This window comes from Rissa tridactyla, chromosome 14, assembly GCF_028500815.1.
Source record: "Rissa tridactyla isolate bRisTri1 chromosome 14, bRisTri1.patW.cur.20221130, whole genome shotgun sequence".
Taxonomy (NCBI): Eukaryota; Metazoa; Chordata; class Aves; order Charadriiformes; family Laridae; genus Rissa; species Rissa tridactyla.
In genome coordinates, this window is record NC_071479.1 from 4,503,508 (window position 1) to 4,530,511 (window position 27,004).

At 40.3% G+C, this 27,004-nt stretch overlaps 1 protein-coding gene across 20 annotated transcripts in view; it reads right to left on the reverse strand.

The window, feature by feature from the left end:
- Nucleotides 1-327: 327 nt before the first annotated feature.
- STRBP (spermatid perinuclear RNA binding protein) overlaps nucleotides 328-27,004 on the reverse strand; it is a 70,438-nt gene continuing 43,761 nt past the window's right edge. For 5 of the 20 annotated variants that reach the window (XM_054220432.1, XM_054220435.1, XM_054220436.1 and 2 more), the window contains 6 exons: nucleotides 26,593-26,792; nucleotides 24,112-24,270; nucleotides 21,883-22,017; nucleotides 20,828-20,968; nucleotides 19,098-19,221; nucleotides 16,658-16,965 (listed from right to left, as the gene is read on the reverse strand). In XM_054220432.1, the coding sequence (XP_054076407.1) occupies nucleotides 16,787-16,965; nucleotides 19,098-19,221; nucleotides 20,828-20,968; nucleotides 21,883-22,017; nucleotides 24,112-24,270; nucleotides 26,593-26,792 (938 nt within the window). In that variant the 3' untranslated portion in view covers nucleotides 16,658-16,786. The other 15 variants (XM_054220443.1, XM_054220442.1, XM_054220439.1 and 12 more) reach the window with 10 other exon arrangements.

The following is a 27,004-nucleotide window of genomic DNA, read 5'->3' on the forward strand; positions in this document are numbered from 1 at the left end:
AACCCCCAGTGGTATTTGTGTGCAGCAGCCCTTGCACAATTTCAGCCCTGTATACTCTATTCACTGACACTTTTGTGAAGAAATGCATTCTGCTTGTTACAGAATAAACGTGCTTTATGTTTACATCTCAAAGTCACAACTTTGCTAATCATCTCCAATAAAACTGCAGCCTTAGGAAGCACTTTCTCCCCTGTCTGCTGAGCCTGTTACCTGACTAAATTAGAATGGACTTCTGTGGTTTGGCTTCCCAGGCTTCAAAAAACCTTAAAGCCAGTTTCCTCACTGTAAACAAAAAATCCCGAACCAATCATAAGGCCATAATTCCTGTTTACAGAGATAAGCCTTTATTGTATGCTATTGTAAGCAAATGGGACATGGTTACGGTTTTATATACAGAGAAGTCTGTAGCATTGGGTTACAATCAGTGGCAAATGAACCAAGATTACAGTGCAGATCTAAGTGTTGTGTACAGTTAATAACAGTGGCTGTCATACAAATCACAACACAGAAGCCAAATGAAGCCAAGTGTACAGGGTACAGCATCACGTGAGGAAGCAACTTAATGTACAAAGAGCATTCCATTTACTTTACATTTGCAGGCTTTTTTGGCTAGTGAGTAGATAAAGCTCAATTTAAAATTCGGTGTGCAGTTATTTTTCTTCCCATTCAACTGCTACCAAATCAAGACAATTTGAATGTTCACATTACATTTTTAATGCTATAAATAGCTAAGGTTGTTGCCAAATTACTTTATTTGAAGTTGCGTTATTTACAGTATAGTCAGGAGTAGTTTAATCATCATTGTTCTCTACAGATTACAACTTGGGAGAAATCTTAAATATTTTGAAAGTAGTTTGCAATTGGACCACAAGGATCTCTTGTACTTCATTTGGAAGTTTAATTCTGGGTAACTTCTTTTGAGAGAGAGACTTATTGGGAAGAAAGATGGAATTATCCACCAAATTACTCATTTGTGGAATTTGTTCATAGTATTTAAGGTTTAGATAGTTCAAAGGTCATACTTCTTTTTATTCAATGCCATATCCAATCTTAGTGTAAAAATAAACACTCTGTCCTCTGTGGATAAATAAATCCATCTGTTGGCTGCAGGTCAGACCTCTATTGGTGAAAGAGATTTTAGAAAAATAGATCTTTTCTTTCATGTTTACTATGCTGACCCACAAAGGAAAAGTGAAATTCATTCAAGTCTAGAAACAGAAATACAGTACAAGTGATTTATAGAATTGCATTCCTTCCCTCTACAAACTTGCTGAGCATGAAACACTGTCCCAAAGCACTGCCTCTGTCTTCTCCTTGTCTTGTAGAAGTAATTGTCATCAGAAAAGTCACATTCTACTGCACTGCCAGATTTCTTGTCTGCCTTCTAGCATGCAGACTCTTAGCAGGGCTCTGCCTCCTGAGGATTCTTTGCTTAAGAATTATTTAGATGGATGAGTGGTGGTAGTTATACAAGGGGGATGTTTTAGCCCAAATTAGCAGCAATTGTTTTAATTGAGTTGACAGATGATGATTTTTGGTGGGTGGAAACTCAACCATTAGGAAAAAAAAAAGCTTATGAGTTGGACTTGGAAAACACCAGCCTTTCCTCAAAATCTCCACTTCCAAGACTGCTTCTCATTGATGTCCTTCTCATTAAGGGGCTGGTACATTTGGCAGTACAGGTTTCATGCTCAACTTTGTCACTAAGAACTGGACAGGACTTCAAAAAGCATACAGCCCACAGGGACGTGCTCTGCTGTAGTATTTCAGTGCTTTTGACAGTCCCCCCACAGCAGTGTTGCTCTCATAGAAGTGCAAGTGTCCCAGAATGGCTCTGGGACAGCTGGAGGATGGGTGACATTCTAGAGTGGAAGTAGTAGTTAAGCACCAGTTGCTGGCCCCTGCAGAGGCTTGAGAGAACAGAATTGCTTCGTAGAGAGTTTGTCGACCTAAAAAGCTTAGTCAGTTTGATCAATAAATATTGACTTAGGGTTAGGATCAGAAATAAGACACTGCACTTTGGAACTGGAAGACAGAGTCAACTTTTTCCCTTTTCCTGTCTAAAAGGAGACTAGCTTTACAACATTTGTCCTTAAGGACCTTTGTGATGTCTGATGTGTAACTCACTAAGCATATATGAATGTACCTGTCCCTTTTTCAGGGAAGAATAAATGTATGACTGGACAAAGCTTCGAGGCTTTTTTCTGTGGTTTCTTCTTTTTTTAAATATCTGTTCTGTGTCATGTTGTCCTTGAAGGCATATTTACCCACTCTTAAATTTTGCAGCATTGCCCAGAGAATGGCTCTGTAGTTGAATATGCCCTCTGCATTACACCCTCCATTTTCTTCCAGTATATGTATATTTCCATGCAATAGATGTTGTTAGAAAACTACACTTGTCTTTATCCTGTTATTTTGAGCAGGGAAGCAGTGATACTAGTTTGAAAATGCAGGGCATAATCTATATAGCAAATCAGACTTTTGATAATTAAATGCATACAATCACTAACTTTTCAAAAGCTGTACTTCTGAATGCTGTTCTTCAACCCACCATTATTCTGCTTGGAGCAGTATCACTTTACGTCTGCTTCTAAACAGTTATTTGTGCAAATAAAGAAGAATACTCTCTCCTACACTGACTACATTTTACTTAGTTTACAGGATGCCCTTACAGAACTACGGGTTCTTTTGGGAGTGCAGCAATACACACATTTCCCTATGCATAGATCATTAAATTGTAACAGTGCCAGTAGCAAAGCAAAACCTGCCAAGATGTTCTGTTCCTCTTAATTAAGCTTGATTTATATGTGCCTGTTGACTTAAGATGCAGTTAGTGTCCACTGCTGAGATGACACAGTACCCTGAGTAACTTTGTATTGATTACGCTTACACAAGCTTGTGCTTTTCTAAGAACATAGAAATGAGCACAAAGAAAATAAGTAAGTACATCAAGTTGTTTCCATGGAACACTGTTAATCAACTTACTCATAGCAGCTTCGAAGTATGAAGTTAAAACTTACCTTCTGCTCTACTCCCTTCGAAACAGATGATTGCTATAATTAACTCTCCTCTAGCTTAAAAAAATAGAATTGGATAGAATGTCAAAAAGTGCTTTTCTGGCAAGATGAACTTACTTTTTCATAACTAGTTACACCAATATTGATGACCTGAAATATGTACATTACAACATGTAGTTGTGGAAGCAGTATCTGCTTTCCCTTGGTGCTATGCTGTTCTGTGTAAAATCCAGTTGTCTAGAAGACTGTGGGCATTGTAGAAATAAGTTACTAGTATTCCTTTAGGCAAAATCACTATTATTCCTTTTGCTCCCAAAATTCAGTTGCATGCAATGTACACCGCCTGGAGTAGTCTCCCTGTTTTGGACAGGGCTGCATCAGGAAATACGATTTGTTCACTGGATTTCTCCCATTCCTCTTTCTCCTCTAGAAAACCTTACACCCTGGATTTGTTTACTGAATAGAAGAAAAAAAAAATTAATTGCCTGTGGCAACATCACTAGAAGCTTTTAGACTGCTATAAGGGTAGCTTAAACCTCTTATCTGATTTCTTACAAACTATGTAAAAAACCAATACCATCTCCCCCTGCTCTTGGTATACTAAGGCTCCTGGTTTTACCACAGACTCTATTCATGGACTTTGAAAAAGCAGTGCAACTTTTCCCCCAACTTGCTATCTATGGTGCTCAACCTTTTAAGACTGAAGAAGGGCATTCTAGCTTCATTTCTGTCTTTTCTTTCTCTCTCTTGCCTCAGCCCATTCTCCCAGGACCAGATGCATTCAGCAAGCCCGTGTTCAAGTAGAAGCTGCACTACACCTCGGCAACTGCAAAGCAGCGTAAGGCACCTGGCACTTCTAGACCCAGGTAAGAGGCAGGAATGAGGATTAAGTCTACGTGCTATTTTGGAATTAAAAATTAATTGCAACTTTTATTCATTCCAACTCCCCTGTACCAATGAATGAAGGATAGCCAATTACATTAAATTAATAGCTTTTAGAATTAGTGTAGCTTGTTCTAGTAGAGATAACAGTCCAGAGTTTTTCACAAACGTGCACTTTTGGCTAGCTAGAAAACGTTTTGATGTTTTTTACTTACACAGCATAGAAAAGACTGTACCTTTAATTATCTTATTGGCACAAACCTTTGGAGGTGTAAATCGGATAAATTCAGTCTCAATCTGTGGTTAAAACTTTTATATGCACTTTAAATTCTTGCAGCTCTTGTTTATCAATGGATTATTAATTAAATGTGGAAGAGAACTCTCCCACTGAGAAGGCTTCAGTCTTTGCAACAGTTTTGTAGACTAGGCTTCATGGAGTCTTTTAAAGTACACTTAACAACCTGTTGTACAGTATACACGACCTTAGATTGTACAGATTTAAGGCACCAAATACAAGATAAAACAACATCCAAAATAAGAAATTTGCTTCAGAATTGTATGTCTCTACGTACCACTTTTGGACATTCAGCTCCTTTTAAACATCAAGGTCAACATGTGGTCTGAATGTGTTCATGCAACCACAGTAATTGGAAAAAAACCAACCACTTTACTGAATTTAAATCTTATACTATGATGAACTCTTCACTTACAAAACTCACATTGCTACTTTAGTAAGGCATTGCATTGCCTATACAGTATCAGACAGGCCTAGCAGAAAAAGCACCCTTTCTCCTGGAAGACCCCAGGCTAGAGGAACAGATATATATATATATGTGTCCTACTGATGCTTTTGTATTGTCTTAAACATCAGTTACGGACAAACAATGGAATCAGTCCCATTTCTATGGGCAGAATGGGAAAAAGGAAGATGTTTCAGGAACACTAGGAGACTTAGACATAAATAGCTATGGATTTAGATGACACAGATAAAGCTAAGGAGACATAACTTCTAAGGTTAAGTAATAAAACAACTTTGTGATGACAGTTCATGTCAAACGCTTTATTACTAGCTTAAGTGGTTAACGTTCAAAAGAAAGTACAGGTGAAAGCTGCTGTGACAATCCATAGGCATAGGATTTCAGTGCCAGGTTTCTCCACTGAATTGCTCTAAAATGACTATAACAGAATTTCCACAGTAAGGATCAGATTCACAATAAACTAGATGTGCTAAAGCAGAAGAATGAAACCAATGAGCTGTTAGACAAGCTGTCTCATATACTATAGATAGCAGATGAAACTATAATATCCCTTTGCTTTGCTTTAAACAAGTCAATAAAGTATCTCATTTTTCAATAGATTTATTCAGCAGGAAGCCTGAGAGGGTCTGTGTCCTGAACATTCAAGCCAAGTTACTTTTTTTTAAAAGACTGTACAGCTCCTCAGTGAGTCCAGCAGAGAGCTCATTTTCATTCTTTTGATGCCAGAGAGGAAAGGTCTTAGTCAGCTTCATGGCTGAGAAGAAGAATCTAAACTTCATATATACATGTCTCATCATGTATCCAGAAGAATCCAGCACAGCCGTTTTTGTAAGCTGCTTCTGTGACTTGAAATTCATCTGAAGCTGGGACATACTTTTCCCTTGATTAAGTAACAGGCAACTGCCTACAGAGAATTTAGCTAAAGGCAAGAAGTTCTAATACTGAATAATCGTATCTGAGCCTACCAAGCAAAAGAGGCAGAGTGAAACTTGCAATTTTGCCTTGGTAAAGACTGAAATACTTTTGTCCACTTGCTTTTCATTTATACAGTTCTGGAGAGATGTTCAGGAGTCCCACCTCTAGACTATGACGATCTGTCAGCTTTCAGCAGTGCAGATGGAGAATTACAAATGAAACAAGGGACACTGTTTCTTTCAGGGGATCAGTGACTGAAAAGACAGGGACCGCCAGGCTCACTCTCCAAGGACATTGCTGGGACTGGATCAGGGATGGTACATTAAAGCTGCTCACATTTATTGCAATCTTGGAGTTTTAGAAGTGCCAAGAGATTGATGTCCCATAGCTGAACAGCAAACAAACAGGAAATTTTTTTCTTAGACCACCTGAAAAATCTTAACGCCACTCTTCCTTCATTTTTTACTTCCTACTAACATAAGGAACTTCTGGACAGGGAAGTTTTTCTCAATTGTTCAGTGAAAGCAAAAAGCCTCAATAATTTCAGAGGATTTTATTGTGGAAGAACTTTTCCACAATTAAGTTCTTTCAGTGGCTAGAGGGCGTAGTCTTTTATTGAGTAAGACACGCTTTAAATCTTTTTTCCTACCAGAAGGCAAGGGTTCTCAAAGAAAGGATCCTAGTCTCCAGAGATACCAGAGTAGTTTTCACAGATCTTTGTAAATGAGTAGAAGTAGTCCCCTGACACATTAATAAGTTGAAATATTTGTAGGAAAACTTGTTTCTCTGAAACTCTTATAGGCTGACTAGAAATTTTCAAGAATCTAGAAACTTCTATGTAACAATTCCAAAATTTGAGAGAATCAGCTATTTACTGGGATGCTAGAAGGTGATCAGAAAAGGCAGGGAAGGAGGACAGAATTCACAGAAGCAAAGGTATTTAACTGCAGTGAAAGTCACCGCAGCAGGGTTTACAGCACATTAAGTGGGAACCATGACAATTGCTGAATCATCTAATTAACTCACATTGGCTACATGACAGCAAACTATACAGATTAGGAACCGCCTACTTGGGCACTAAATTGCCGTTGTGAGGGTTGGATTGTGCACTGTGTCCAACAGAAATTGCTTGGGCAACAGAGGCCGCGTGTCATACATTCCTTCATGAGTTTAGGCTGGCCTCCCTCCATCAAAGTGGCACACTGCCCAGGAATAAGGTCACCATGTTCCAGCTCCTGAACGTGTGCTTAAGGAAGATGGCAAGCACTGGCAGAGAGAGGACACGATAGCAGGAAGGATCATGTACCATGCTTTCAGCTAGCCAAGCTCTCCAGACCAACCTGGTTGTCTTAAAACCTTCTCTAGATAGAACATACCTGGAGAAATCTCGTATGGCTGGCAAAGTAGGATTGAATTCCTACTTTATTAAACACCTTATTTCATCAGAATTTACAGTTGAATATCTGGGAAAATGACAAGCATTCCAGCTGCCACTTACCCAACAGAAGGAAAAATGTTGGTCAGCAGGTATGGTCAGCAGTATGCAGTCCTGAAGGGTTTCCATCTGTAAAACACTGCTGTTTAAAACCATTGCAGCTGGTGACATGGAGGTGCCAGCTCCTTGCAGAGCTTTGCACTTTTGGAGAGGAGCTACCAGCTGATTTGTACCACATACATGATAATGCCAGGTGACTCCTGAAGTCATGTACTGACAAATTTCTAAAAAATACTTCTGTTTAGCTTTCACCTATTTCAAAACAAAGGAAAACAGTGCTTCTAGACCATATGACCTCACAGCAAGGTCGTATCAATGCTGCGCTTACAGCAGTGCTATAACTGTGTAAAGTCAACTGGGATTAAGTTCTCTGAAGGGGTGATAGGCCAGAGAGAACCACTGTCCTCCACGGGCACTTCAGACAACAGTCAGACAGTGCACCAGGCTGGTTATCCATACATTTCTGCCTCATGTGGTCCCATGAAACCCAAACTGGTAGAAAGGGAAAGCAAGTACCTGCCTGATGATGGGTATGTATGCAAGAGCGGCTAAAGGCAATCAAATGCTGTTGTACCATTGGAACAGTCTGTATTTTATCCCCACTCTGCAAATAGCCTTGCTTCTGTCCATGTTAACTGAGCAGACCACTGGAGCTCGCAGTTGTTCTTCCAAGTCACTGGTAATGCCATCCACCGCCAGTACAGATAACACATTAAACAGGTCAATTCTTTATTGTAAAGCTCTGGCTTCTTTTAATCCTTTAAGTGCCAGACACCATCTCCCAAAATATCACCTGGTTAGCTAAAACTAGAGTTAAGGTGAGTAGTGTACAGGCACAGACTTTCCCTGGTACCCTATTTATGTATGTACTAATTGATAGGAATATTTTCAGAGTTCTTTTCCATGAACCAGAAATGCAAACTATAACATTTTTGCTTCACTGAAAAGGTACTACAAAATAGGCAACGACACTAGCAGCTGCATGAAGCATATGGAACGAGGTTTACATATTTGGCCGTTGGGTATATCCAGAAATACAAAGCTCAGTAGCCGTAAAATAGACCTCTAATCTCACAGAAAAGGCACTTTAGACCACGCTCCCGTGAGGAGGCTTTTAAAAGGAAACCTGCACATATTATGCCAAAGAAAGGAGTTTGTAGTTCTGCCTTAGCAATGCGCTTATTGCAACATTGATCAAGCAGATGTTACACAAATTACTCTCAGATAATAGCCTGGTATTTCAGCTAGGTTAAAACCTGGTGTTAGAATTTAACTGCTCTCTCAAATGTCAGTCTATTAGGCACTTAAGGACTCTACATCCGTGACCCTTCAATACACGGGAATGTTTTGCTCAAGTTCCACTGTCAATGAAGCAAGTTCCTAGGCAATCTTGCATCATTTTATCATTGATTCCAAGTGGCTGCAAAAACCAGGATTTAGGAGTCTTAAGTACGTGGTGTATCTTGCATGGCAGGAAATGGTGTCTCTCTCATTGAGAAGGGGTGCAGCAAAGGCAAGGGAGCAGATTTCAGATGCAAGTACTTGCATTACAAACAAAAATGTATTAGAGAAATTTCGTATCTTTTCAGTGAAAAAGAGAAGATACAACAAAGTGAGAATTTTAAAAAAGCAGAAGAGTGGAATGCTTCGTATTGTAAAGAGTTAAAAGGGTAATGACAAAAATAAGGAAATTCACAGTCAAAGCCCTTCTGATGGAAACCAATACAAATGGATTAAGCTGCCAAGCACAGGCCACAAAGAAACAGATGAAATAAGAGTCAGCAAGTCATTTTATTAATCAGTCCTTGAACTGGACAGTGCTTGTCAGACTGACATCAGTTAAGCCTAGGAAAGGAATACTCAAGAGAAGTTCATTATGATGCACCTTAACGTTGCCTTGACACATATAAAATAATGTCTTTTGAAGAAAGCAGAGCAGCCTGCTGCTCCGCTATCAGCACTGCTTAGCCTGACAGGCTGAAAGAAGGAATTGAATTTTAAGTGGGCTTCAGACCAAACCCCAGGTTTGCACCTTGAAGATAACAGCAGATGAAAACCTGCACCCCCGAATGGGAAGGACATTCTGATGGCTCATCAATTGCACCTGCAAATGTAATCAAATGGTTATGTGCTTTCATGGGCAAGTCACTGGTACAGTTCCTTAAGTTCATTTCCCCAGGTGCAAACATATAGGCCACTGGCAAGATCAGGTTTCTGCCAACAGTAGCAAAGCTGACAACATGGAACAGCTATTTTTCTATATCAGCCTGTGAATTCTATCCGGACATATCCTGAGTTATGGATAACCTACACATGCAGTTATTTACTGAATTTGATGTTTTCAATATTGAAATGAAATACAGTTTATTTTTGCTGTTATATTTTGATGCAAAACAACAAGCTTTGGGCCTGATACATTACTACAGATTCCATACCAAGTGTTTTCCTGTTTTACATCAGTATAAACTGTGATTAGTCAGGGTTTTTTTATACTTTCATCTCTGAATTGAGACCCTAAAATGCTAATAACAACATAACAAATCTCTCCGTATTTTTTTTTTAATTTTTTTAACCATTTTTATAAAAAAAGAGTTGTTTCCAGCAACTTCAAGTACTGCAAGTACTGCAATTGTGCAGTACTGTACTATGCAACTTTGCATAATGCAAGGTTATATAAAGGCAAATTAAAAAAAAACCCTAGTATTTTAAAACTACACATATCATGTGCACCATATAGGTCATAATCCAAACCCATTTTAATCCAAGTAAAATATTTGTTAAAACATTTACTACAGAACTGAAAAGAATTATTTATGGATGGCTGTATCCTAATTTCTAGCTTTAGAAAACCACAGCTAAGCAAATTATTCATGCAGAGTTAAATCACTGCCTGCCTGCTTGCCTGCCTCTCCTCCCACTAGAGGAAAGCAAACCTGGCTGCTTCATGAATTAATTTGGCCTAATGTAATTTGATCTCTGCAGATTTTAACTGTAATGTCTTTTATTCTTCATTTGGAGTTTAGCTTTAATAGTTTAGGGAAATAATTTCTTTCTGTATTAGTTAGATAATACCATACATTCCACTTCTCATTTTTATTCCACATACCTATAACCATGGTATGGCTTCAGCGCAGGCCATGACCGTGGCTTTGGTACCTGCCCAAATGTTTTCCAGAGGTACGCAAGGAATGCAGTGCCTGACACACAGCAGTATCAATACAGCTTTTTATGCTACACAAGAGAAAAATATTTGAAGGAGAACAGTCTGTTGATAAAACCAAACAATTTCTTAAAAGTATTAAGTCACATTTCCTTTAAGTGAAGCTGGAGTATTTGAAGTGGCCTTGAAAAATACAAAGTTGGAATTCAGACCTACGTATTACCTGTTTAAACATTTAGTTAAACAAGACATAAGAAAAACGTGCCATATACAAGATTGTCACAGGTATATGAGATTTTTAGAAAAAAGCAATAAAAATATTCTTTAAGCTGAAAATAAAATCTCTTACCTTTTATATCACGATCTCAGCTTACAGTCACTACATTTCTGCTTATTTTATACAAGTGCATATGGCTATGAAGGTCCGGAGAGAATGAGAATAAAGTGGTATTAACCTGCTGATAACTGCTTCAAAGTCTTAAGCTGCAACATATAGATGTTCCAATACCATTTAAAAAAACATTCACCTTTCAGTTATTGCTGATTCACAATCTCAAATTATCAACATACAAATAGTTAAGAGGAAAAAAACTTAGTAAATTTAGAGCAGCAAAGTTTTTTGAACTGGATGTTTACCAAACACTATGTTTTCCTATCATTTGGAGATGATTTTAAGAGACACAAAAGCAATCCATTTGAAAGTCAAGTTCAGGCCTACCCTTTTTGTGCCTCATATTAATGATGTGGGGAAGAGACAGAGAGAGAGAGAGAGAATATATCATTTAGTTAGGTTTTGGAAAAAATATATATTCTATTTTTTTCTTCTGCCTATTGCTACATTTCATGTCTGCTGACACACACAATGGTACAAAGCACTACTGCTTCAAGAGTGACCATTGCAAGTCATTGTAGCAATTTTTATAGGAAACATGCAAATACAGTCATGGTATTAAAATTCTGAAGTATTTAAATAGCGAAAGTAAACGCAGGATTCACTGCTTAAAGCAGGCACTCTGCTAGGTTTTGTTTCTTGGTTTGGTGTTTGGTTCCCCCCCTGCAACACACCAGTCTTTCCCTTCTAATGTAGAGAAATAATCAGAAATATATACACATCTATTGCTATGTACCCAAAGAAAGGACTGTGGCTTGGAGTAAGTATTGCTTTTCTTTAAACGGAACAAAGTTCAAGAAGTGAGAAAAACACTTAAAAAAAAGGAAAAAAGCTCAGATTCCATGTCTGAAGTTGAGAAACCTCAAAACAAGCCACGTTTGTTCTTGCTTTTAAGACATGTACAAAATGCCATTTCGAGCCACACAACCTGATGGTTCTAGAAGTCAGAGAAGAAATCTTGAGGGCCCAAGTGAATAATAAAAGGTGCGATGCTGAGAGGCTGGCAATAGGGACTGTCAATGAAAAAACCACCTACAGTGGGAAAAGAGCAGAGAAGCAAAAACTTCATGTTAATTTCAGAGACTGGCTGAAGCTAAAGCTCCATTTAAATTTCTCTGCTCTTTCAGCTGCAAGTGGAATTTTCATTGTAAAACGGGCACTTTTAATTCTTTGAAGGTATTGAAACATCTAACACTTCCAAGGTTACCACTTTCTAAACAAAGAACTGACAGCTCATTCATATTTTGAGTAAAGCAGAGAAATGTAAAATATGCAGCAAGGGGGCAAGTTTACAATGTGGTTAGTAACTCCCAACAAATGACAAAAAAAAAAAATGACTTCTATAAATCATCTGAAATGACTGCCATCATGTTGGAAAAGAGCATAGCGCCCTCCTTGTTTTTGAAATAAGAACAAGTTATTTGGCTTACAAATGTTCATCATATACAATTGGTTCAGAGAATATTTTGTTTGAAATTTTACAAAGCTGGGGATTCAAAAAAAGAAAAAGAAAAAAACACAAACTACAAACAGTTGCCAATCAGGGGAACTCCAAAAGAGGGGGGCGGAAATGTGCGCAGAGGAAAGATTCCTTTAATGAATATTTGATTAACAAAAACGGGCTTTTATCAGCCATGCTTTTTCTGCTCCGTGATGGCTTCCTTTCATCCATAGGCCAGCAAAATGTATCGGTGATTTACGAGCACCACTCAATTTGATGGCATCCCCGGGACCCTGCTCTCTATTTCAGCGCTAACGCGTGGATGACAACAGCAGGCTCACCGCTAGTTGTCAACAGATCTATGTTTTTTATTAAAGTACCACCAACACCAAACAAAAGCAAGAGCTATGGCAGAAGAAAAGCCATTTAAGATATAAACACATTCCTAAGCACAAATACTTAAGAGTAACGGCTGCAGTTATTTCCAAGAAAAGCAGCTTGTTACATAAGCCCCCTCTTAATAAGCTTTACTATTTCCTTTCCCTGTGACGGGGGGCGCAGGGGAGGAGGAACTTGACATGCTTTAAGCACCATCCGTACACCCTCTCCAGATACAAAGCTCCCGCCTCAGCAGCAGGGGCTGCTGGCGAACAGTGCATCGAGGCAATCTTTGAAACGGCATGAACTGAAGCAAACCTACTGAAAAGCAACGGGCAAGGTCTGAGCAGAGAAGTACATCCAACAACGCCGCATATTTTGTAGGGTGATACCTTAATAAAGACTACTCGAATCCCTCCTTTGAGCCCACCGCAGTTTTTATGCAGAAGGCTACAACACACGGAGACAGCCTGGAGCTGGGGCCTGTCCCGCAATGTCGGACTGGGGCACACGCTCCGCAGCGGAAGGGGGATTCTTTCCGTTTGAGCACCAACTCTCAGAAAAGTACTGGCCTATGGCTGAAGTGTGTCACTTTTCACAGCAGCACTCAACAAGAACTGGGACAATTAAATAGCAAGTTTTCATGGGGACCTTGTTGCTGCTTTAGATTCTTATAAATGTAAGGGGGAAAAGGAGAACCCTTTGTTTTAATATAAGATTGACAACTAAAATGTTTTCTGTAGAAATGGTGGATGGAAAAATCAAGGCTGGGCAGACAATCGTAAAAGTGAAGAAGGCCACAAGAACAAGTGCATTTTTTTTTTTTTTTTTTCTTTTTTCTTTGTTTTTTTGTAAAAACAGAAAAGAAAGGAAAACAAGCAGCTTTTGAGCTCTAAAGAACCTGATTGTAGCGTTATTGTCGTCCTTTCTCTGGGCAATACGGACTTGACTGTGTATCCCTGGAATTATGTAAGAAGAGTGCTTCTGTGGGAACTTCCTTTGTTTAATACTTATTTCACAGAATGTAATCTAATACAGAGAGACAGGCTAAGATTAATTCCCTTCATTTCATTTGTTTTTCAGTATTTCGTGTAGAAGTGAAAAGCCTTCTTGGATAATTAAGACTGTGTCTAAAATCACAGTTACAGTATGCTGATCTTAAAGATTATAAGGAAACTCAGGTACTGATGCTTAACTATAAAAAATAAGATAAAACAATATTTTAACCCATATTTTACTAAGTTTATTACACACCATAATATTTACAAAGTTAAACGTTAACTGTAAAGTTTCTATTGTGTGAGTTGTTTGTTTGGTTTTTTTTTTTATTTTTTATTTTTTATTTTTTAAAGAACTATGCCCTGCATTTATTAACCCTACAACAAGTACAGGTCATTAACTGAATCTGTGTGACTGCATTAGGAAACAGGCAGTACTCTTGTGTTACAACAAAACAGTTTATTTGTGATCAGTGTTTTATATTCTATACATCCTTCACAAATTTAATTTTACATAATCGAATACTTCATTTAAAACGTAAGATTTAAGCTTCTAGTTCTTCCCTATAACAGAAGGCTGGTATAAGTTATTTGAAAATGAGGTAACATTTCACAGAACATTTTTTTTTCAAGTTTTAGAGAACTAAATTTGCATTTCGTTAAAATCAAAAAGTAGGAAAAAGATGTTTCTTTACAAATGACTTTGCTCAAGTATGTGTTCAAAGAAAACAGGATAAAAAGGCTTTTTTTCTTCTAACATTCTGTACTGTACTGTGTTGTTCAATCAATAGGAATTAGCTTCTGCCATTTGCTAAAAGAATGAGTAGTGGGGAACAGGATAAGTTGGGAATTTCATAACTGGTAACAGAACCATTCTCTTGGGTAAACCTACAGAGAGAAGAAAGGGAGAGGACTCCAAATAAGTTCAGTGATCCAAGAAAGTCAGATAAGAACTTACAGTAGTGTTCTCATTAACCTTTTCCAGATCAGTCAGTCCATGTGATTTTAGGGTGCAGTGTCCCATAAACAGTAACACTTCGACACTATGACTATTTCAAACAGATAGTTAGCTTAAAGCTTGCTTTTACTTTTGTCCTGGTGTTTGGTAAAATTAAAGTAAGCAATGTTCTCAAAAGCAGAGCATGTATTTGGACTTAGGCTCCACTTCATAATCTTTATGATAATTAGTCTCTACTATCTCGTTCTACGTACAGAGTTAATTTCAAAGGCCAGTAACAACTGCAGATACTCTTTAAGACAAGCACTGCTGTGCATAAAGGAGAACTCACAGGGAAACTGTTCAGCAGTTTCGATAAGCATCCAGGTAGGTCAGCCAGAAATCAAGCACCTACAGTAAATTCTGCATCTGCTTCATTATTCTGCATATCCTCTCCTGTATTGAAGTGGCAAATCTGGAAAGATTAATATCTGCCTGATTTGGTGATTATTATAAAGTTCTTGTGGCCTCACAAACTTCTGCACAATTAAATGTTTGTTTGTTTTTTTAATCTTGCCTATTTAAGTTCTAGTATTTAACCTACGTATCCATTTAGAAATCACAAAGCAGCAACAGCAGGTATTCCAGAGCACCAGATGATCAAAGTGAAGTTTCCCAACATGCAACAGCTTACAAAGGCAAAGAGACACGTTTACCTTACAGCCAAAAAGCATTATCCCAGTACTTCGCATCACAATCATAAGACATTAAAAACAGAAACTCTTTATGTGAAAAATGGGGGCATTCAATTCCACAATGCTTTGAAGTCAGTGATATGTCACATATACACAGCTAAGTAATTAAAATCCAGCTCCCAAAATAGGCATCACGAGAAAAAACACAAAACAGAAGGAATGAATGAAAAAAGCAAGAAAAGCTGCAAAGAAAGTTGGTAACAATTGTAGTCGTTTCCTCAGCAGGGACAGGATTCTTCTTGTGTCACTATGTGTCACTGCTTGTAAAGAGACATACATGCAGAGACCGCTCATCCTAGTTACAGTCTGTGACTGTTGCTTGGAAAGAACCAAAAGGACTTTTAAAAAATCCGTACCATGAATTAAGCCCTAAACTAAACTTCCGTTCATTTTACCCTGAGAAAACACATAGCTGTTCCTTGTGTGATGCACCACAAAAGACAAGACAGAGAACACTCAATGGGCCAGCACTGCTGCCGGTCTGTCAGAGCACTTGGCCAGCAACGGGGCAGGAGTTGTACACCTTGAACATCGCTTCAGTTCTGCAGGGGAATTGCACACTGAGCGCAGCCTGTGGGCCCAGTCTCCTTCCCCTTTCCACTGCAGGAGTACTGAATAGGACCAGCTGGTCTTAGTCAAGCAAAATGAACATTTTCAATAACGCAGCAGCATTCTTCCACTGTTTATAGCTCATACCTCTAAAGGAAAGTAATGAAAGCAACTTTTCAAAATGTTTTTAACTATTATCATGCTATCAGGGGAGTTGGTACTGCCCAAGCTATACAAATTTGAGAGGAGCAAGTATTTGCAACAAATGCTGCAAAAGCTAGAAAATTCATAGTAAATTGCAGGCTTAATTTCCCAGTGAAAAACTGCAGGTCCTGAAACATGCTCAGCTTGTCATTTGAGAGCAGGCTTTCAGCCAGTCCCCGGACAGGAGAGGCCCGTGGGACTGGTTCTGGCGGACGTGCTTTCTGTGTGCCAGGACATATCACTGACTCCAAACGGCTTTGCTCCCATTGCCACATAAACCTCATTCAAAGTAACCAAAAGGGCCGGTTAGAGGTATGCATTGTTAGTCTAGCATAAAAAAAGGCGGTGGGTAGGGAGAAGCTGAGTTAAGAAAAAGCCTTCCATCATAGCTCCCTGATACTAGTTTTTTTACAGTCGTCATGAACCCAGTGCTTTGCCAGCCTAGTATCACTATGTTTCTTGGTAAAAAGCATTTTGGGAAATCACCATGTCCTAGCTTCCCTGCAGTCTGATTGCTAACGGTATAAGCTACACAGAAACCGTTCTGCTTGTCCCAGGCAGCGGTGGTTCAGCCTGTGAGGGGGGTGGGGGGGGGGGGGGGTCTGTGCACACAGACTTCAGAGAGTCGCAGCATTAAGGGAGCTTTGTCCACAAGCCACTTACACTTGGGACAAACATTTCGCCAATGTTACTGTAATGCCATTTAGATAAATATTGCTCAGAGGTGCTGAAATAGGCCCTTCGGTAGTCTTTGAATGGAGCACAGATTGGCTGTAAAAAGTAAGAAAACTACTTCAATTGGGTTTCAGTATGAAAGGGAACAGGCAATTAGAACAAGCAGTCCTTCCACAGATCAGGCAAAGCATAGGCAAAAAAAGCTACTCCAACCAAAAAAGAACCACAAGGTTATGGCATAAAAGTGTTGTTGTCATGGTTTAAGAGCTTTAATCTCTTTGAATTTCTCCTTGGACTGCCACATTTGGACTGCCACAACAGTTTCTGTATCATTTCTAATTTGTTAATTATTAGGCTATACATACCGTAAGCTGGCGCAGCTGTACTGTACCCATATGGTGCCCCATAGCCTGCAAGAGAAACATAAGGGATGGAGTTTATTTCTGAGGGTATCTGAAGACAGACAGTGTTTGCACACTAACACCCAGGGAGGGGCCCTTGCTGGTACATGAAGCAGGACCACGGAAAAAACAAACTCACACTAATACGTATAAATATTGCTGAAAACACTAAAATACTTCTACATGGTGGCCTGAAGAAAAAGCTACCCAATGACTTTCTTAAGCCTCAGCACCAAAAAGTTAAATTCTGCATTCATTTCCTTAGCATTTTCTTTCAGCTGAAGCCCTCAAGTCTGTACTGTCAGAGCACGCAGTTAGCATGATCCAGTCAGACATCCCACACTCGCTTAGGTTCTTCCTAAAATACGAATACAGTCTAATGCGGAGAACAGTCATTTTCCTCAACATCCATTAGAAGGAGGGGAATGCTAGATGCCTGTGGCAGATACCACATCATCATCAGTAAAGCTCCTGTGAGTTCTGCTTTCTCTGCCATTTCTAACAGATGAGACAGTTTCACGAGGACATGTGAACACCTAGAGGCAAACCAAGAACAGGATGTTTTCCCCCAGAGAGCTAAAAGTGAGATCTTTTCCTCCAGTGAGACAAAAAGCAGCAGTGGTAAACCCAATCTCAGTTAGTACATCTCACTGGTTCATGAGGGCTTTACAGGGTTTTTTATGGTGGGATCACTTGTGCACATCACAAAAAGCAAGAGATTTCTGAGAAGAATAGGGGATGAAGAGAAATCGTCTGTGAAGGCCAAGGCCAATAAAAGCTTAACAACTACAGCGACTGGGAAATGGAACCTATTTTTGGAGTAATTCCATGCTGGCAAGAAGCATGCCCCTGGCAGGTTAAAGTGTCTCATAAATGACTCCTTAGGCAGAAAGACAGTTCCAAAAACAATGTTAACAGCCATTAAAAATGAATTACTGGTTTTTAATATTTATAATTACATCAACATACAGGAACAATGAAGACGACGTGCTGTCAACTGTGCCAGGAAGCAAGTCTACCAAACAACGGGGCTGTGCTGCTAGCGTGCGTGAACTGCTGAAGGGTGTAATTAGAGCTCATGCTGTAATCTGAAAACCTAAGCATGAGGAATAAAGGTTTTACTTTTTGAAAGCTATTGGATTTGCTTTGACTAAGGAATCCCCAGCATCTCTTTCTTACAAAATTGATTCTTATTCCAAGTAAAAACAATGTCTAGATTCTCTTCACATGTCACCTGCAACCCTCAGACGTGTTGTGGAGTCCCAAAGAACAATGCACTTAAAGTAAGGGGAAAGAGAAAGTGAACATTTCCTTAAAATTTTCTTCCCTTTACATTTTAACACCTTACACTTCATGTGCCTGTCATACTAAAAAGAAAACAACACAACAAAAACCCTGTGCTATTTAGTACCAGCCAGTAGTAGCTGAGCACTTCAGCTCTTCAGGCTGGAACAGCTTTGCCTCTGATGGCTGCAAATCTGCCCTAAGGAATCAGGAATGAGAGATCCTGACCAGTAACTCACCTGCTCTGAACGGTAAGCACCAAGGATGTGAACCAGAAGGCCCTTGGATTTCAAAAGGAGCATCTGCTGATCAGAGCAATGCAGCAGGGATGATGAATTAACAGCAGACAGAGTATGAATGGAAACTTTATTTTTTTTTTGGCTACGACAGAAGCTACTAATGGATGCTGTGCTCACATACGCAATTCATGTAGAAGGTTTCTGGGAGCCCAGTGGCTCCTGAGCCTGCCAACCTTATCTCCACAAGGGTTTCCTGGGAAAGCCACTCCTAATGCTAAAGGGCACATGATCCACGAGGTTCTTAGCTAGGAAGAGAGTTCTGGGAATTGTGCCATGGCAGTGAGCTATGAAGAAGACATATAATAAAATAATAAAGCCAGGAAAGCCATTATGCCTGTAACTGTGTGCTCTGTGCACACCAGGCTTCAAGCTGTACACTTAAAAAGGGCAAGTACTGCCAGATTTTCAGCTCTTTGATTTATTTAAAGCCCCATGAACTCTCCCTTCTGCTTCATCTCAGATGATTAAAGACGAAGATATCACTTGCATAGGTGACTGACAGACATGGAAAAGAACACCCAAGCAGACAAATATTAAACTATTAATGTTGTGCGTTACCTGGTGTTATGTATCCGGTAGCAGCAGCTGCCCCAACAAATGCCCCCCGTGTTAAAGCGCCTCGTCCTCTGCCTCGAACAGCCTGGACTGCTGCAGAAACAGCTGTATTGACAACCCCTTTAGTCTGCCCAGAGTAATAAAAAATAGCAATTCAGAAAGCGAAAGCATTGCTGGAAATGCCATCTGCATTAAATCACCACCTTTTAAAAATCCCTTTAAACATGCTTCATTTGCCAGTCGTGTTAAAGGCAGAATACAGACTGGAGAAGTACTGACCCGCAGAATCTGACACACACCCAGCCAGGTTGGTGACTGCAGTGCACAGCGGTGCACACCCAGTCCAGCGCCTTCACTTGCCTCAGCCCTGCCGGTCGGCACAGCCAGACCGTGTGTTATTAACTTCAGGTTTGGTTGCATGGGCATGAACCAACACCGGTGGCTTCTACCCTTTCTCTGCTGTGCCTCGCTGCTGTTTTTCCCACCACCTTACAAGCTTCCTCTCCTCCATCTACAACATTTTCCTTGCTTCTCTCCTGCCATTCTGAACCCACAGAACTTCAGCAGGGCCAGAGTTTCACCCCAAAGACAAATAACTTCCTTGGGACAACACTGCGCTGCTTTAACCGAACTTCGCTAGAATGCCACCTGCCTTTTCCTATTGTCACCAACAAGCAAAAGCGCGCAACGAGTTACAGAAGCTGCTGTTGCTCACTGCATCAGAGCACAGCTTTGCTGTACTAGATGCCCCAGCTGCCCCTGAAAACAATAAAATCATGTAAATTCAGGTATTTCAAATACAAGTTTGACAGTTATTGCTACTGTTTACCTGCTGCAAAATGAACACATGAACAACAATAAAAAAAGAAAAATCAGAATTTAGGAACTGCCTGAATCAGAGGTCATTTCCGTACCTTAACTGCATGTGGAATGTTATCCTGTGAGGTAGTGTTTCCTCATTAACTAGACTTTCAATACTCCTAACCAAAGGTCTTAGTGAAATGGTGAAACAGAGTGGACTTATCTTTTGTAAGTGTATTTTAAGATACATTCTGCTCCAGTGTGAAATGACAAGAAAATCCTAATTCTAACGTTATTCACGCAACAGAGACACAAATTGTAATCCTCGGGACTTAGCTCAGACTGTAGTCCTCTGGAGGAAGAACACTCTAGTTTCTGCTCTGTTCAACCTTAATTTTAATAGATTTGACACACCATTGTGGCTGTTAAACCTAATGGACGAGACTGAGCTTTTTTATTATACAAGTCTTCCTCACCAAACCAAATGGCTCATCTGAAAAGTTGAAAAGGTGCAAAAATTTCCGTTTACTCCAAAACCTAGAGTTAAGACCTTTACCTGACAATAAATGACTCATCACTAAGCCTCCACATCGTACCTGATGAAGGAGCACACTGCGGCTCTGGCCCAAAACACAAGAGACTTCCACATCATCACTGCCTGAACCACTGACCTTACTGTACCTCCTCCAGCTAATCGGCGCCTCTTTCTGTGTGCCTCCTTTTCTACTGTATTTCCCACAATATGGGCTCAACTATCAGATTATATTGTTATACTACAATAATTATTATAGAAGAATAAAAATAGAAACCTTACGTGTGTGTGCATAGAACAAGAGACTGAAATCACTTGCTTCCTGTGTAAGTTCCTGTATCATAAAACAACCCAGAGCTGTGATAACAGAGTGGTCCAAAAAGCAAGTAACAACTCTTACCTGAGGAAGAATCTTCTTTTTCTTGTTGTTTGCTGCATTGGGCCCAGAAAACAGTTTCTCAAGTGCTGCTAATGCAGCACTTGCTTTTGCTACTTTCTTATTTGGGCCTGCACCTCTGAACTTCTGCCCATCTACTTCTACCTGAAAATGGAGACAGGAGTTTATGCCTAGTATTTATCCTTGGGAGTACCACACTGCACCCACTCATCATGGTGTGCCATCCATAAAGAACTTCAGAAGTTTAAAAAAAAAATAAAATCCTCAGTGTTTTATGTGACAAATTCCTATTGCTTCTAGGTTATGAAGCTGATAAAGAATACCTAAGTGATCCTGTGAACCATTACATCGCTGCTGTTAGGAATCTGGAACCTACGAATGCAATTCAAAGACCAGTATTTCTCTTTGATACTGAATTTAGCCAATATGCTTGAGCTCCTCAACACGTGAATGATACCGCTGGGAAACAGGGGGTTTAGGAATCATTTGAGGCTCCCCTCATCTTTATCAATGCTTTATATACCAACATCTTTGCCTACACTATACATACGCTGTTAAACTGGGATGCTGCCTCACAGCACTTCAGACCCCAGCACTACTGCAGAGGCAGCACAAATAGATGAAGAAGAGAAATGAGTTTACTCTCTGCTACAGTCATTCCAAATACCCCTGATAAGCTGGCAATAGGAGACCGAAATCAGGTCACTGATGTGGGGTTACCAAGTATGTTTGCAAAAGTTGCAAATCAGATATTTTTGTCATGCTGTGGATCTTCTACTTCCCCCTCCTCCTCATTTCAAGACATGATGTAGTTTGGAGCTGTCAGAATCCTGCTTTAACTCTCATTGTATTTTCCTAAAGCATAAAAGACATTCCTTTCCCCAGTCTAATCATCACAGCAGTAATAAGAGATAGAAAAATCTGAAAACATGACCACCGCAGATGTGCATTGCAAAAAGCAAAATGCAAAAAATCTGAACTGTAGCAGCAAGCAACCCCAGAGGCTGAAGTGCTGTTAATAAAACCACCTACCAACTCTGTAACTCTGCCTCACTCACCTCCATCACAAAGCGCTTGTCATGGCTTCCACCCGTCTCAGAGATGAGCTCATACTTCAGACCTCTTCTTTTTTCATTGAGCTCCATCACTGGGTTTTTGCCACTTGCTGTGAGTATAGGACCCTGAGTTCTTACCTAGAGAGACATTTATGGTGTTGCTTTAGAGCCTTTGTCTCTTCCAAAGGCAGACAGACATCTAACAGCACTGTGGCTTACAGTGCCGCATGGCCAGCCACTCGGAGAAGGCCAGCAGTAGCTTGTTCTTCCCACCACACAGGCCTCAGCAGGAACAGACCTGTGTCAGAGGCAACACTGCTTTGGCTTCAGCGTAACATGCTGCACTAGAACAGCAGATAGAAAGTCTCTTCTCTAAAGAACATCAGGGGGACAAACAATACTGGCAAAGAAGTCACACCTTTATTTCTGTTGGTGAGAGCTACTGTTCTGGTGGCTTGGTCTGGTGCCTACACAACACTGAACATCACACTTGGAATTTCAACCCTGAGAGTATCCAAAGCTGAAGCTGATGCCACAGTCTCAAGTTCTTTGAAATGGAAGGCTTTACCACTGAAAGGAGAGATCAGCCTTCACAACCTCGCACACGTCTCTGCTGCGCAATTACATCCTGGCACTACTGAGCTGTGGCTGAAGAAGTCTCATATCCCAGGTCGCATGTTTCAGCAGAAACACCTGTAACTGTCTGGGAAGCAGGGAAGGTACAGCTGAGCTCCCAGCACACCAACCTGTGTTAGAGTGCACTCAGCTACAGATACAAATCACTCACGAATGAAGAAAACTATGATTAAGGGATCAAACCAATGCTTTCCAAAGCAGCTTCTTATTTTGGATAAAGATCAGGAGTCCTAGTAGCAGGACCTGCCCTTTGAAAGTAAAGTGGCTCAAAAATGTAAACATGAAAGCACAAAGTCTTGTAGCTTGGGAAATACCTTGGTCATCTTAAAATATTGCCCACTTTTGTGATAAAATACAATAAATTCTAAAGGAAAATTAACAGGTCAGTTTGTTGAGTATAAAATACACCCATTTTCTTTCCCTGTAAATGTCTCAGTGTACTAAATATATATGTGAATTGAGTTGTCCGTGATTACAGACTGTCTGGAAATTAAGTGGCTTCCAACTGAAGAATTTCATGTTTTAACACCTTGGCAAAAATTCGAAGAACAGAACAATTACTTATATTTACATCAACCCCCCCTGCAGTCCTGGAAAAAAGCATTATAACAAAAAAGAAAGCAGGGATCTACGATGGTTTATCAGTACAACCCCCAGGAAGCTTGCCGCAGAGCTATCAGGCGGACAAACAAATATACAAATTAAAGCTGTTCCTCAGTCTTTACACAGGATGCTTCTCCAAAATCCCTGGTGGCAATTACAAACACTGGTTGAGGAAATCAGGAAGAGAAGGGTGAAAGGGGTGACATCTACGCACGAGTTTAAAATCTCCTGTTTTCTCAATGGTGAAAAGAAACAAATACCAGAAATATTTTAAGAAAATATCCAATTAATGTACTACAGTCCCATCACAGCTTGATTCTGGGGGACATTCAGCTAAAATTACTGGAATTTTGTCCTTTGAGGAATACTCTATTTCCCACAGCCTCAGTGAGAAAACAAGCACAGCATGCTCCTTGTGGCACCTGACTTCAGCTACAAGTGCCAAAGTTAAAGTACATTACATTGAAACTGGAGCATTTTCAATGCAGCATGTTCTAGTCCATTCAATATGCATAGAGTTACTAGGTTTTACATTTCTTAACATCTAATGAATTTTTATATTTTCATTGGTCTTCATGTGTATCAGTTTAAAACACTGTCTATGTAAGTACACCTTTTTGACAAACCCACTATTACAAAACAGAAATTATGAAATTTGCACTACTAGCGCCCAAAGGCACCAAACCAGATGGAGCTGTCCCAATCGTAAGACCGTACATAAGCCAAGAGACAACACCTGTCTCAAAAGGTTTATGGTCTTCTGAGGACAAGATGGCCCCCACCCTAAACTTGAGGAAAGGAGGCACAAAGATCAGTTACTCGTGACACAAAGTTTATGGCAGATCTGAGACTGGAAACCTTCTCTTCATTCCTCATCCACCACCACAACTAAAACACGATCCTCTTCTGGGAGAAGAGAAAAAAAACCCACAAACCCCAAAACCCTAAAGCCCGTACCTCTCCATCACTTGTACTTTTTAATGCAATACTCACCTCTAGGGTAGCGGAGGTGTCAGCTGTGGAATTTCCAGTATTATTGCTTGAGATTGAAGATATTGTTTCATTTTTACCTTCAGTATCTGATTTTTCATCAGAACTCATACACTCCACATCTGCATCAAAACCAGTTGGATACCCCATCGCTTGCAAAACCTACAACAAAGCCACAGGAACTGAACTGTAAAATAGGTAGCAGTACAGGAACGAATACAAAGCTGACTACAACACAACAAGAATGTCCACCATACACTTAATAAAGGCAGATTGCTTAGAAATAAATTTTCTCCTGTGTTGAAATGGAGAAAAACACAATAGCAATGGGAAAAATAGTTCCAGGTTTCCAAAAGTGGAATCAACACAAACAGAATTTTAGTCTCAAAGACAGCAACTACTCATAAGCATCATCCATCATCTCAAGAATTCCTTGAGCAATAAATCAAGATTCAGAAATGCATCCACTGCACGGCACTGCTTAAGAGTATGATAAGGAGATTGTTCTACACACCATTTTCCCCCTCTCTCTGTGTATATGGACAGATCAAGAGATTGACTGTGAGGCAAACAAGACAAACAGTCTTATGAGAATCAAACCATTGTAATTCTCTAAGATGGTAGTTATGGAGTTTCCTAGGAAACCACAGGCAACAGCGAGTGGGTACCCAAGTAGTACACAAAACGCATCCCTGAAGCTACAGGGCTGATACCACCTCCACCACCAGAGGGTAGATGCTTCCAAAGCAGCTGTACAGGGAGCACGTTCCTGAACAGAGACGTGAGGTGAAGGGACGCCCAGCAAGCAGAGAACAAAATCTGTCTGCAGTGAGCCTGCCTGGTGGTGAACCACGCACAACCTCCAGGCCTTTCTCCATACTGCTTACAACTAGCACCTCTACAGCAAATGAAATTTTGCTGATTAAGGTATTCATCAGTTCCCTCAAAAATAGCCTTTGCTAGCAAGGCCAGCCTCTCCTTTAACCAGCGAGCCAACCTAGCTGTATGGAGCTACCAGACGCAGGCCCAAAAGAATCTGAAAAGAACCTGAAGCTGCCCTGAAAATTGAGTCCCAAGAACAAAGTTAGCAAAAATCACTGTGTTCCAACACTGAATTGAGAACTGAATGGGTAACTCCAAGCTCAGCTCCTGTACAATCGTGGTCCATTTGGCTGCCTTTTCAGAGCTTCTAAATTCTAAAAAGTCAGATCTAGAAACTGAAATGGGCACATTATTCCCTTTTCTAAGTCTGGGAAAGCAGGGCCCAGATCTACTTAGGAAAAGAAAGAATGAAAGAGGGGAAAAAAAAAAAAGCTAGTCTCTAACACACCACCCCTTTCCTCTTGGCTGGAATCAGACATGTTTTGAAGTGTAGCCCAGGATTTGTAGGTGTGAAAATCTAGAGAAGACAGAGCTGGGTAGGCACCAGCACAGATCTGGCTGATGCAGAGAGGTTCAAGGGCAGACAAGTCACAGCTTTTCAGGGCAAGTTTTGTATTTTATTTTTTTTAAATGACTGCAGGGATAGAGGCAAAATAAAAGAATGAGGCAGAAGGTCTGGAAGGACACGCATGCAGAGAGCTACTTTTCCTGGAGGAACACCACATTCCCTCGGATACTTCTGGACACTTTGAACTTGAAAGGACATGGGGCAATGGGATTTTCAAAACTGAAATCAAAGGAAAGCAGAAAGTTGCCAGATGAAGCTTCTAAAAAGGAAATTCTGTTCAAAACAAAGTGAAGCACAGAATGACAGATGGGCTTGTTCCTATGATAAGTGCAGTTCCATTAAAAGAGGTTCGCTTTCACATGAATTGTCTGGAGGAAACTTTAATTTCTTCCCAGAAACTGCTCTCGCAGTCTGAACTGTCCTCACGCAATGCAATAAGGACGTTCATGTGGGATGTTTCAGTCTGTCACTGCTTTACAGGGCTGAGCTCTGTCATGTAGAGCACCCACAAGAAGCACCAGTAGGCTGGCCAGCACCTGAATGATACTAGGCCCTTACTGAAAATTGGACTGGAGAGCAATCATTTAGGTACGCTGTTTATCCCAGTGCACACAGGTAATCTTCAGACGCTGAAGACAGGAAATGACTCCACATTTCCAGGAGCTCACAACCCAGGAACAGACACAGCGAAGGAAGGGGAGAAAGAAGGAGCCACCAACATGCCGTTTTCAAATCAAAAGGAGGAAGGAGTAGAACAGAACTGAACCCCTCCAGTCCAGAACTTAAACACCACATTCAATCCATTGTCACTTGACCTGACCTGCAGAGCCCTGGGAAGTTCTCCCTCCCCTCCACTAGTGTAAAACCAGGGATGCTCTTTGAACCATGCCCAGCAGTGTTTAGCGTATGTAGGAAACTCAGCTTCATCCAAATTTATTTTTTTTAATTCTGAGGTTGCATATTACTAGTTCTAACCATATTTCATACTCTGTGTTCCAAGATCTGGGTTAGCAGATTACTTCAGGCTGCCTTACCTTCACTGCCACATGGAGCTTGGCTGTTTTCTTAGAAGGTCCTGATGCTTCATATGTCGTACCATCAACATCTACAGACATTGTGAAGACTGGGGCATGGACTGGACCAGACTGTGACAGCAGCTTATACTGAAGCCCTGGCCTGATTTGGTTCAGCCTCATCAGAGCATTCATGAGATCTATTGCTTTACTATCTAGTACTAGTACAAGATAGTAGAAAGGGGAGTGGGGGAGGAGGGGGAAAAGAAAAAAAAAAGAGGGGAGATGAACAAAACAAGATGAACAGAAAAATGAAACAGTTTGCATTTCAGTGCCTTTGGTCTGTATAAAGGAGCAAAACAACCCCTCAGCCTCTCAGAGGTCGAGGATAGCCCTCACACTGTTAAGTCTTCAATAAGCCATTCTAATTCTG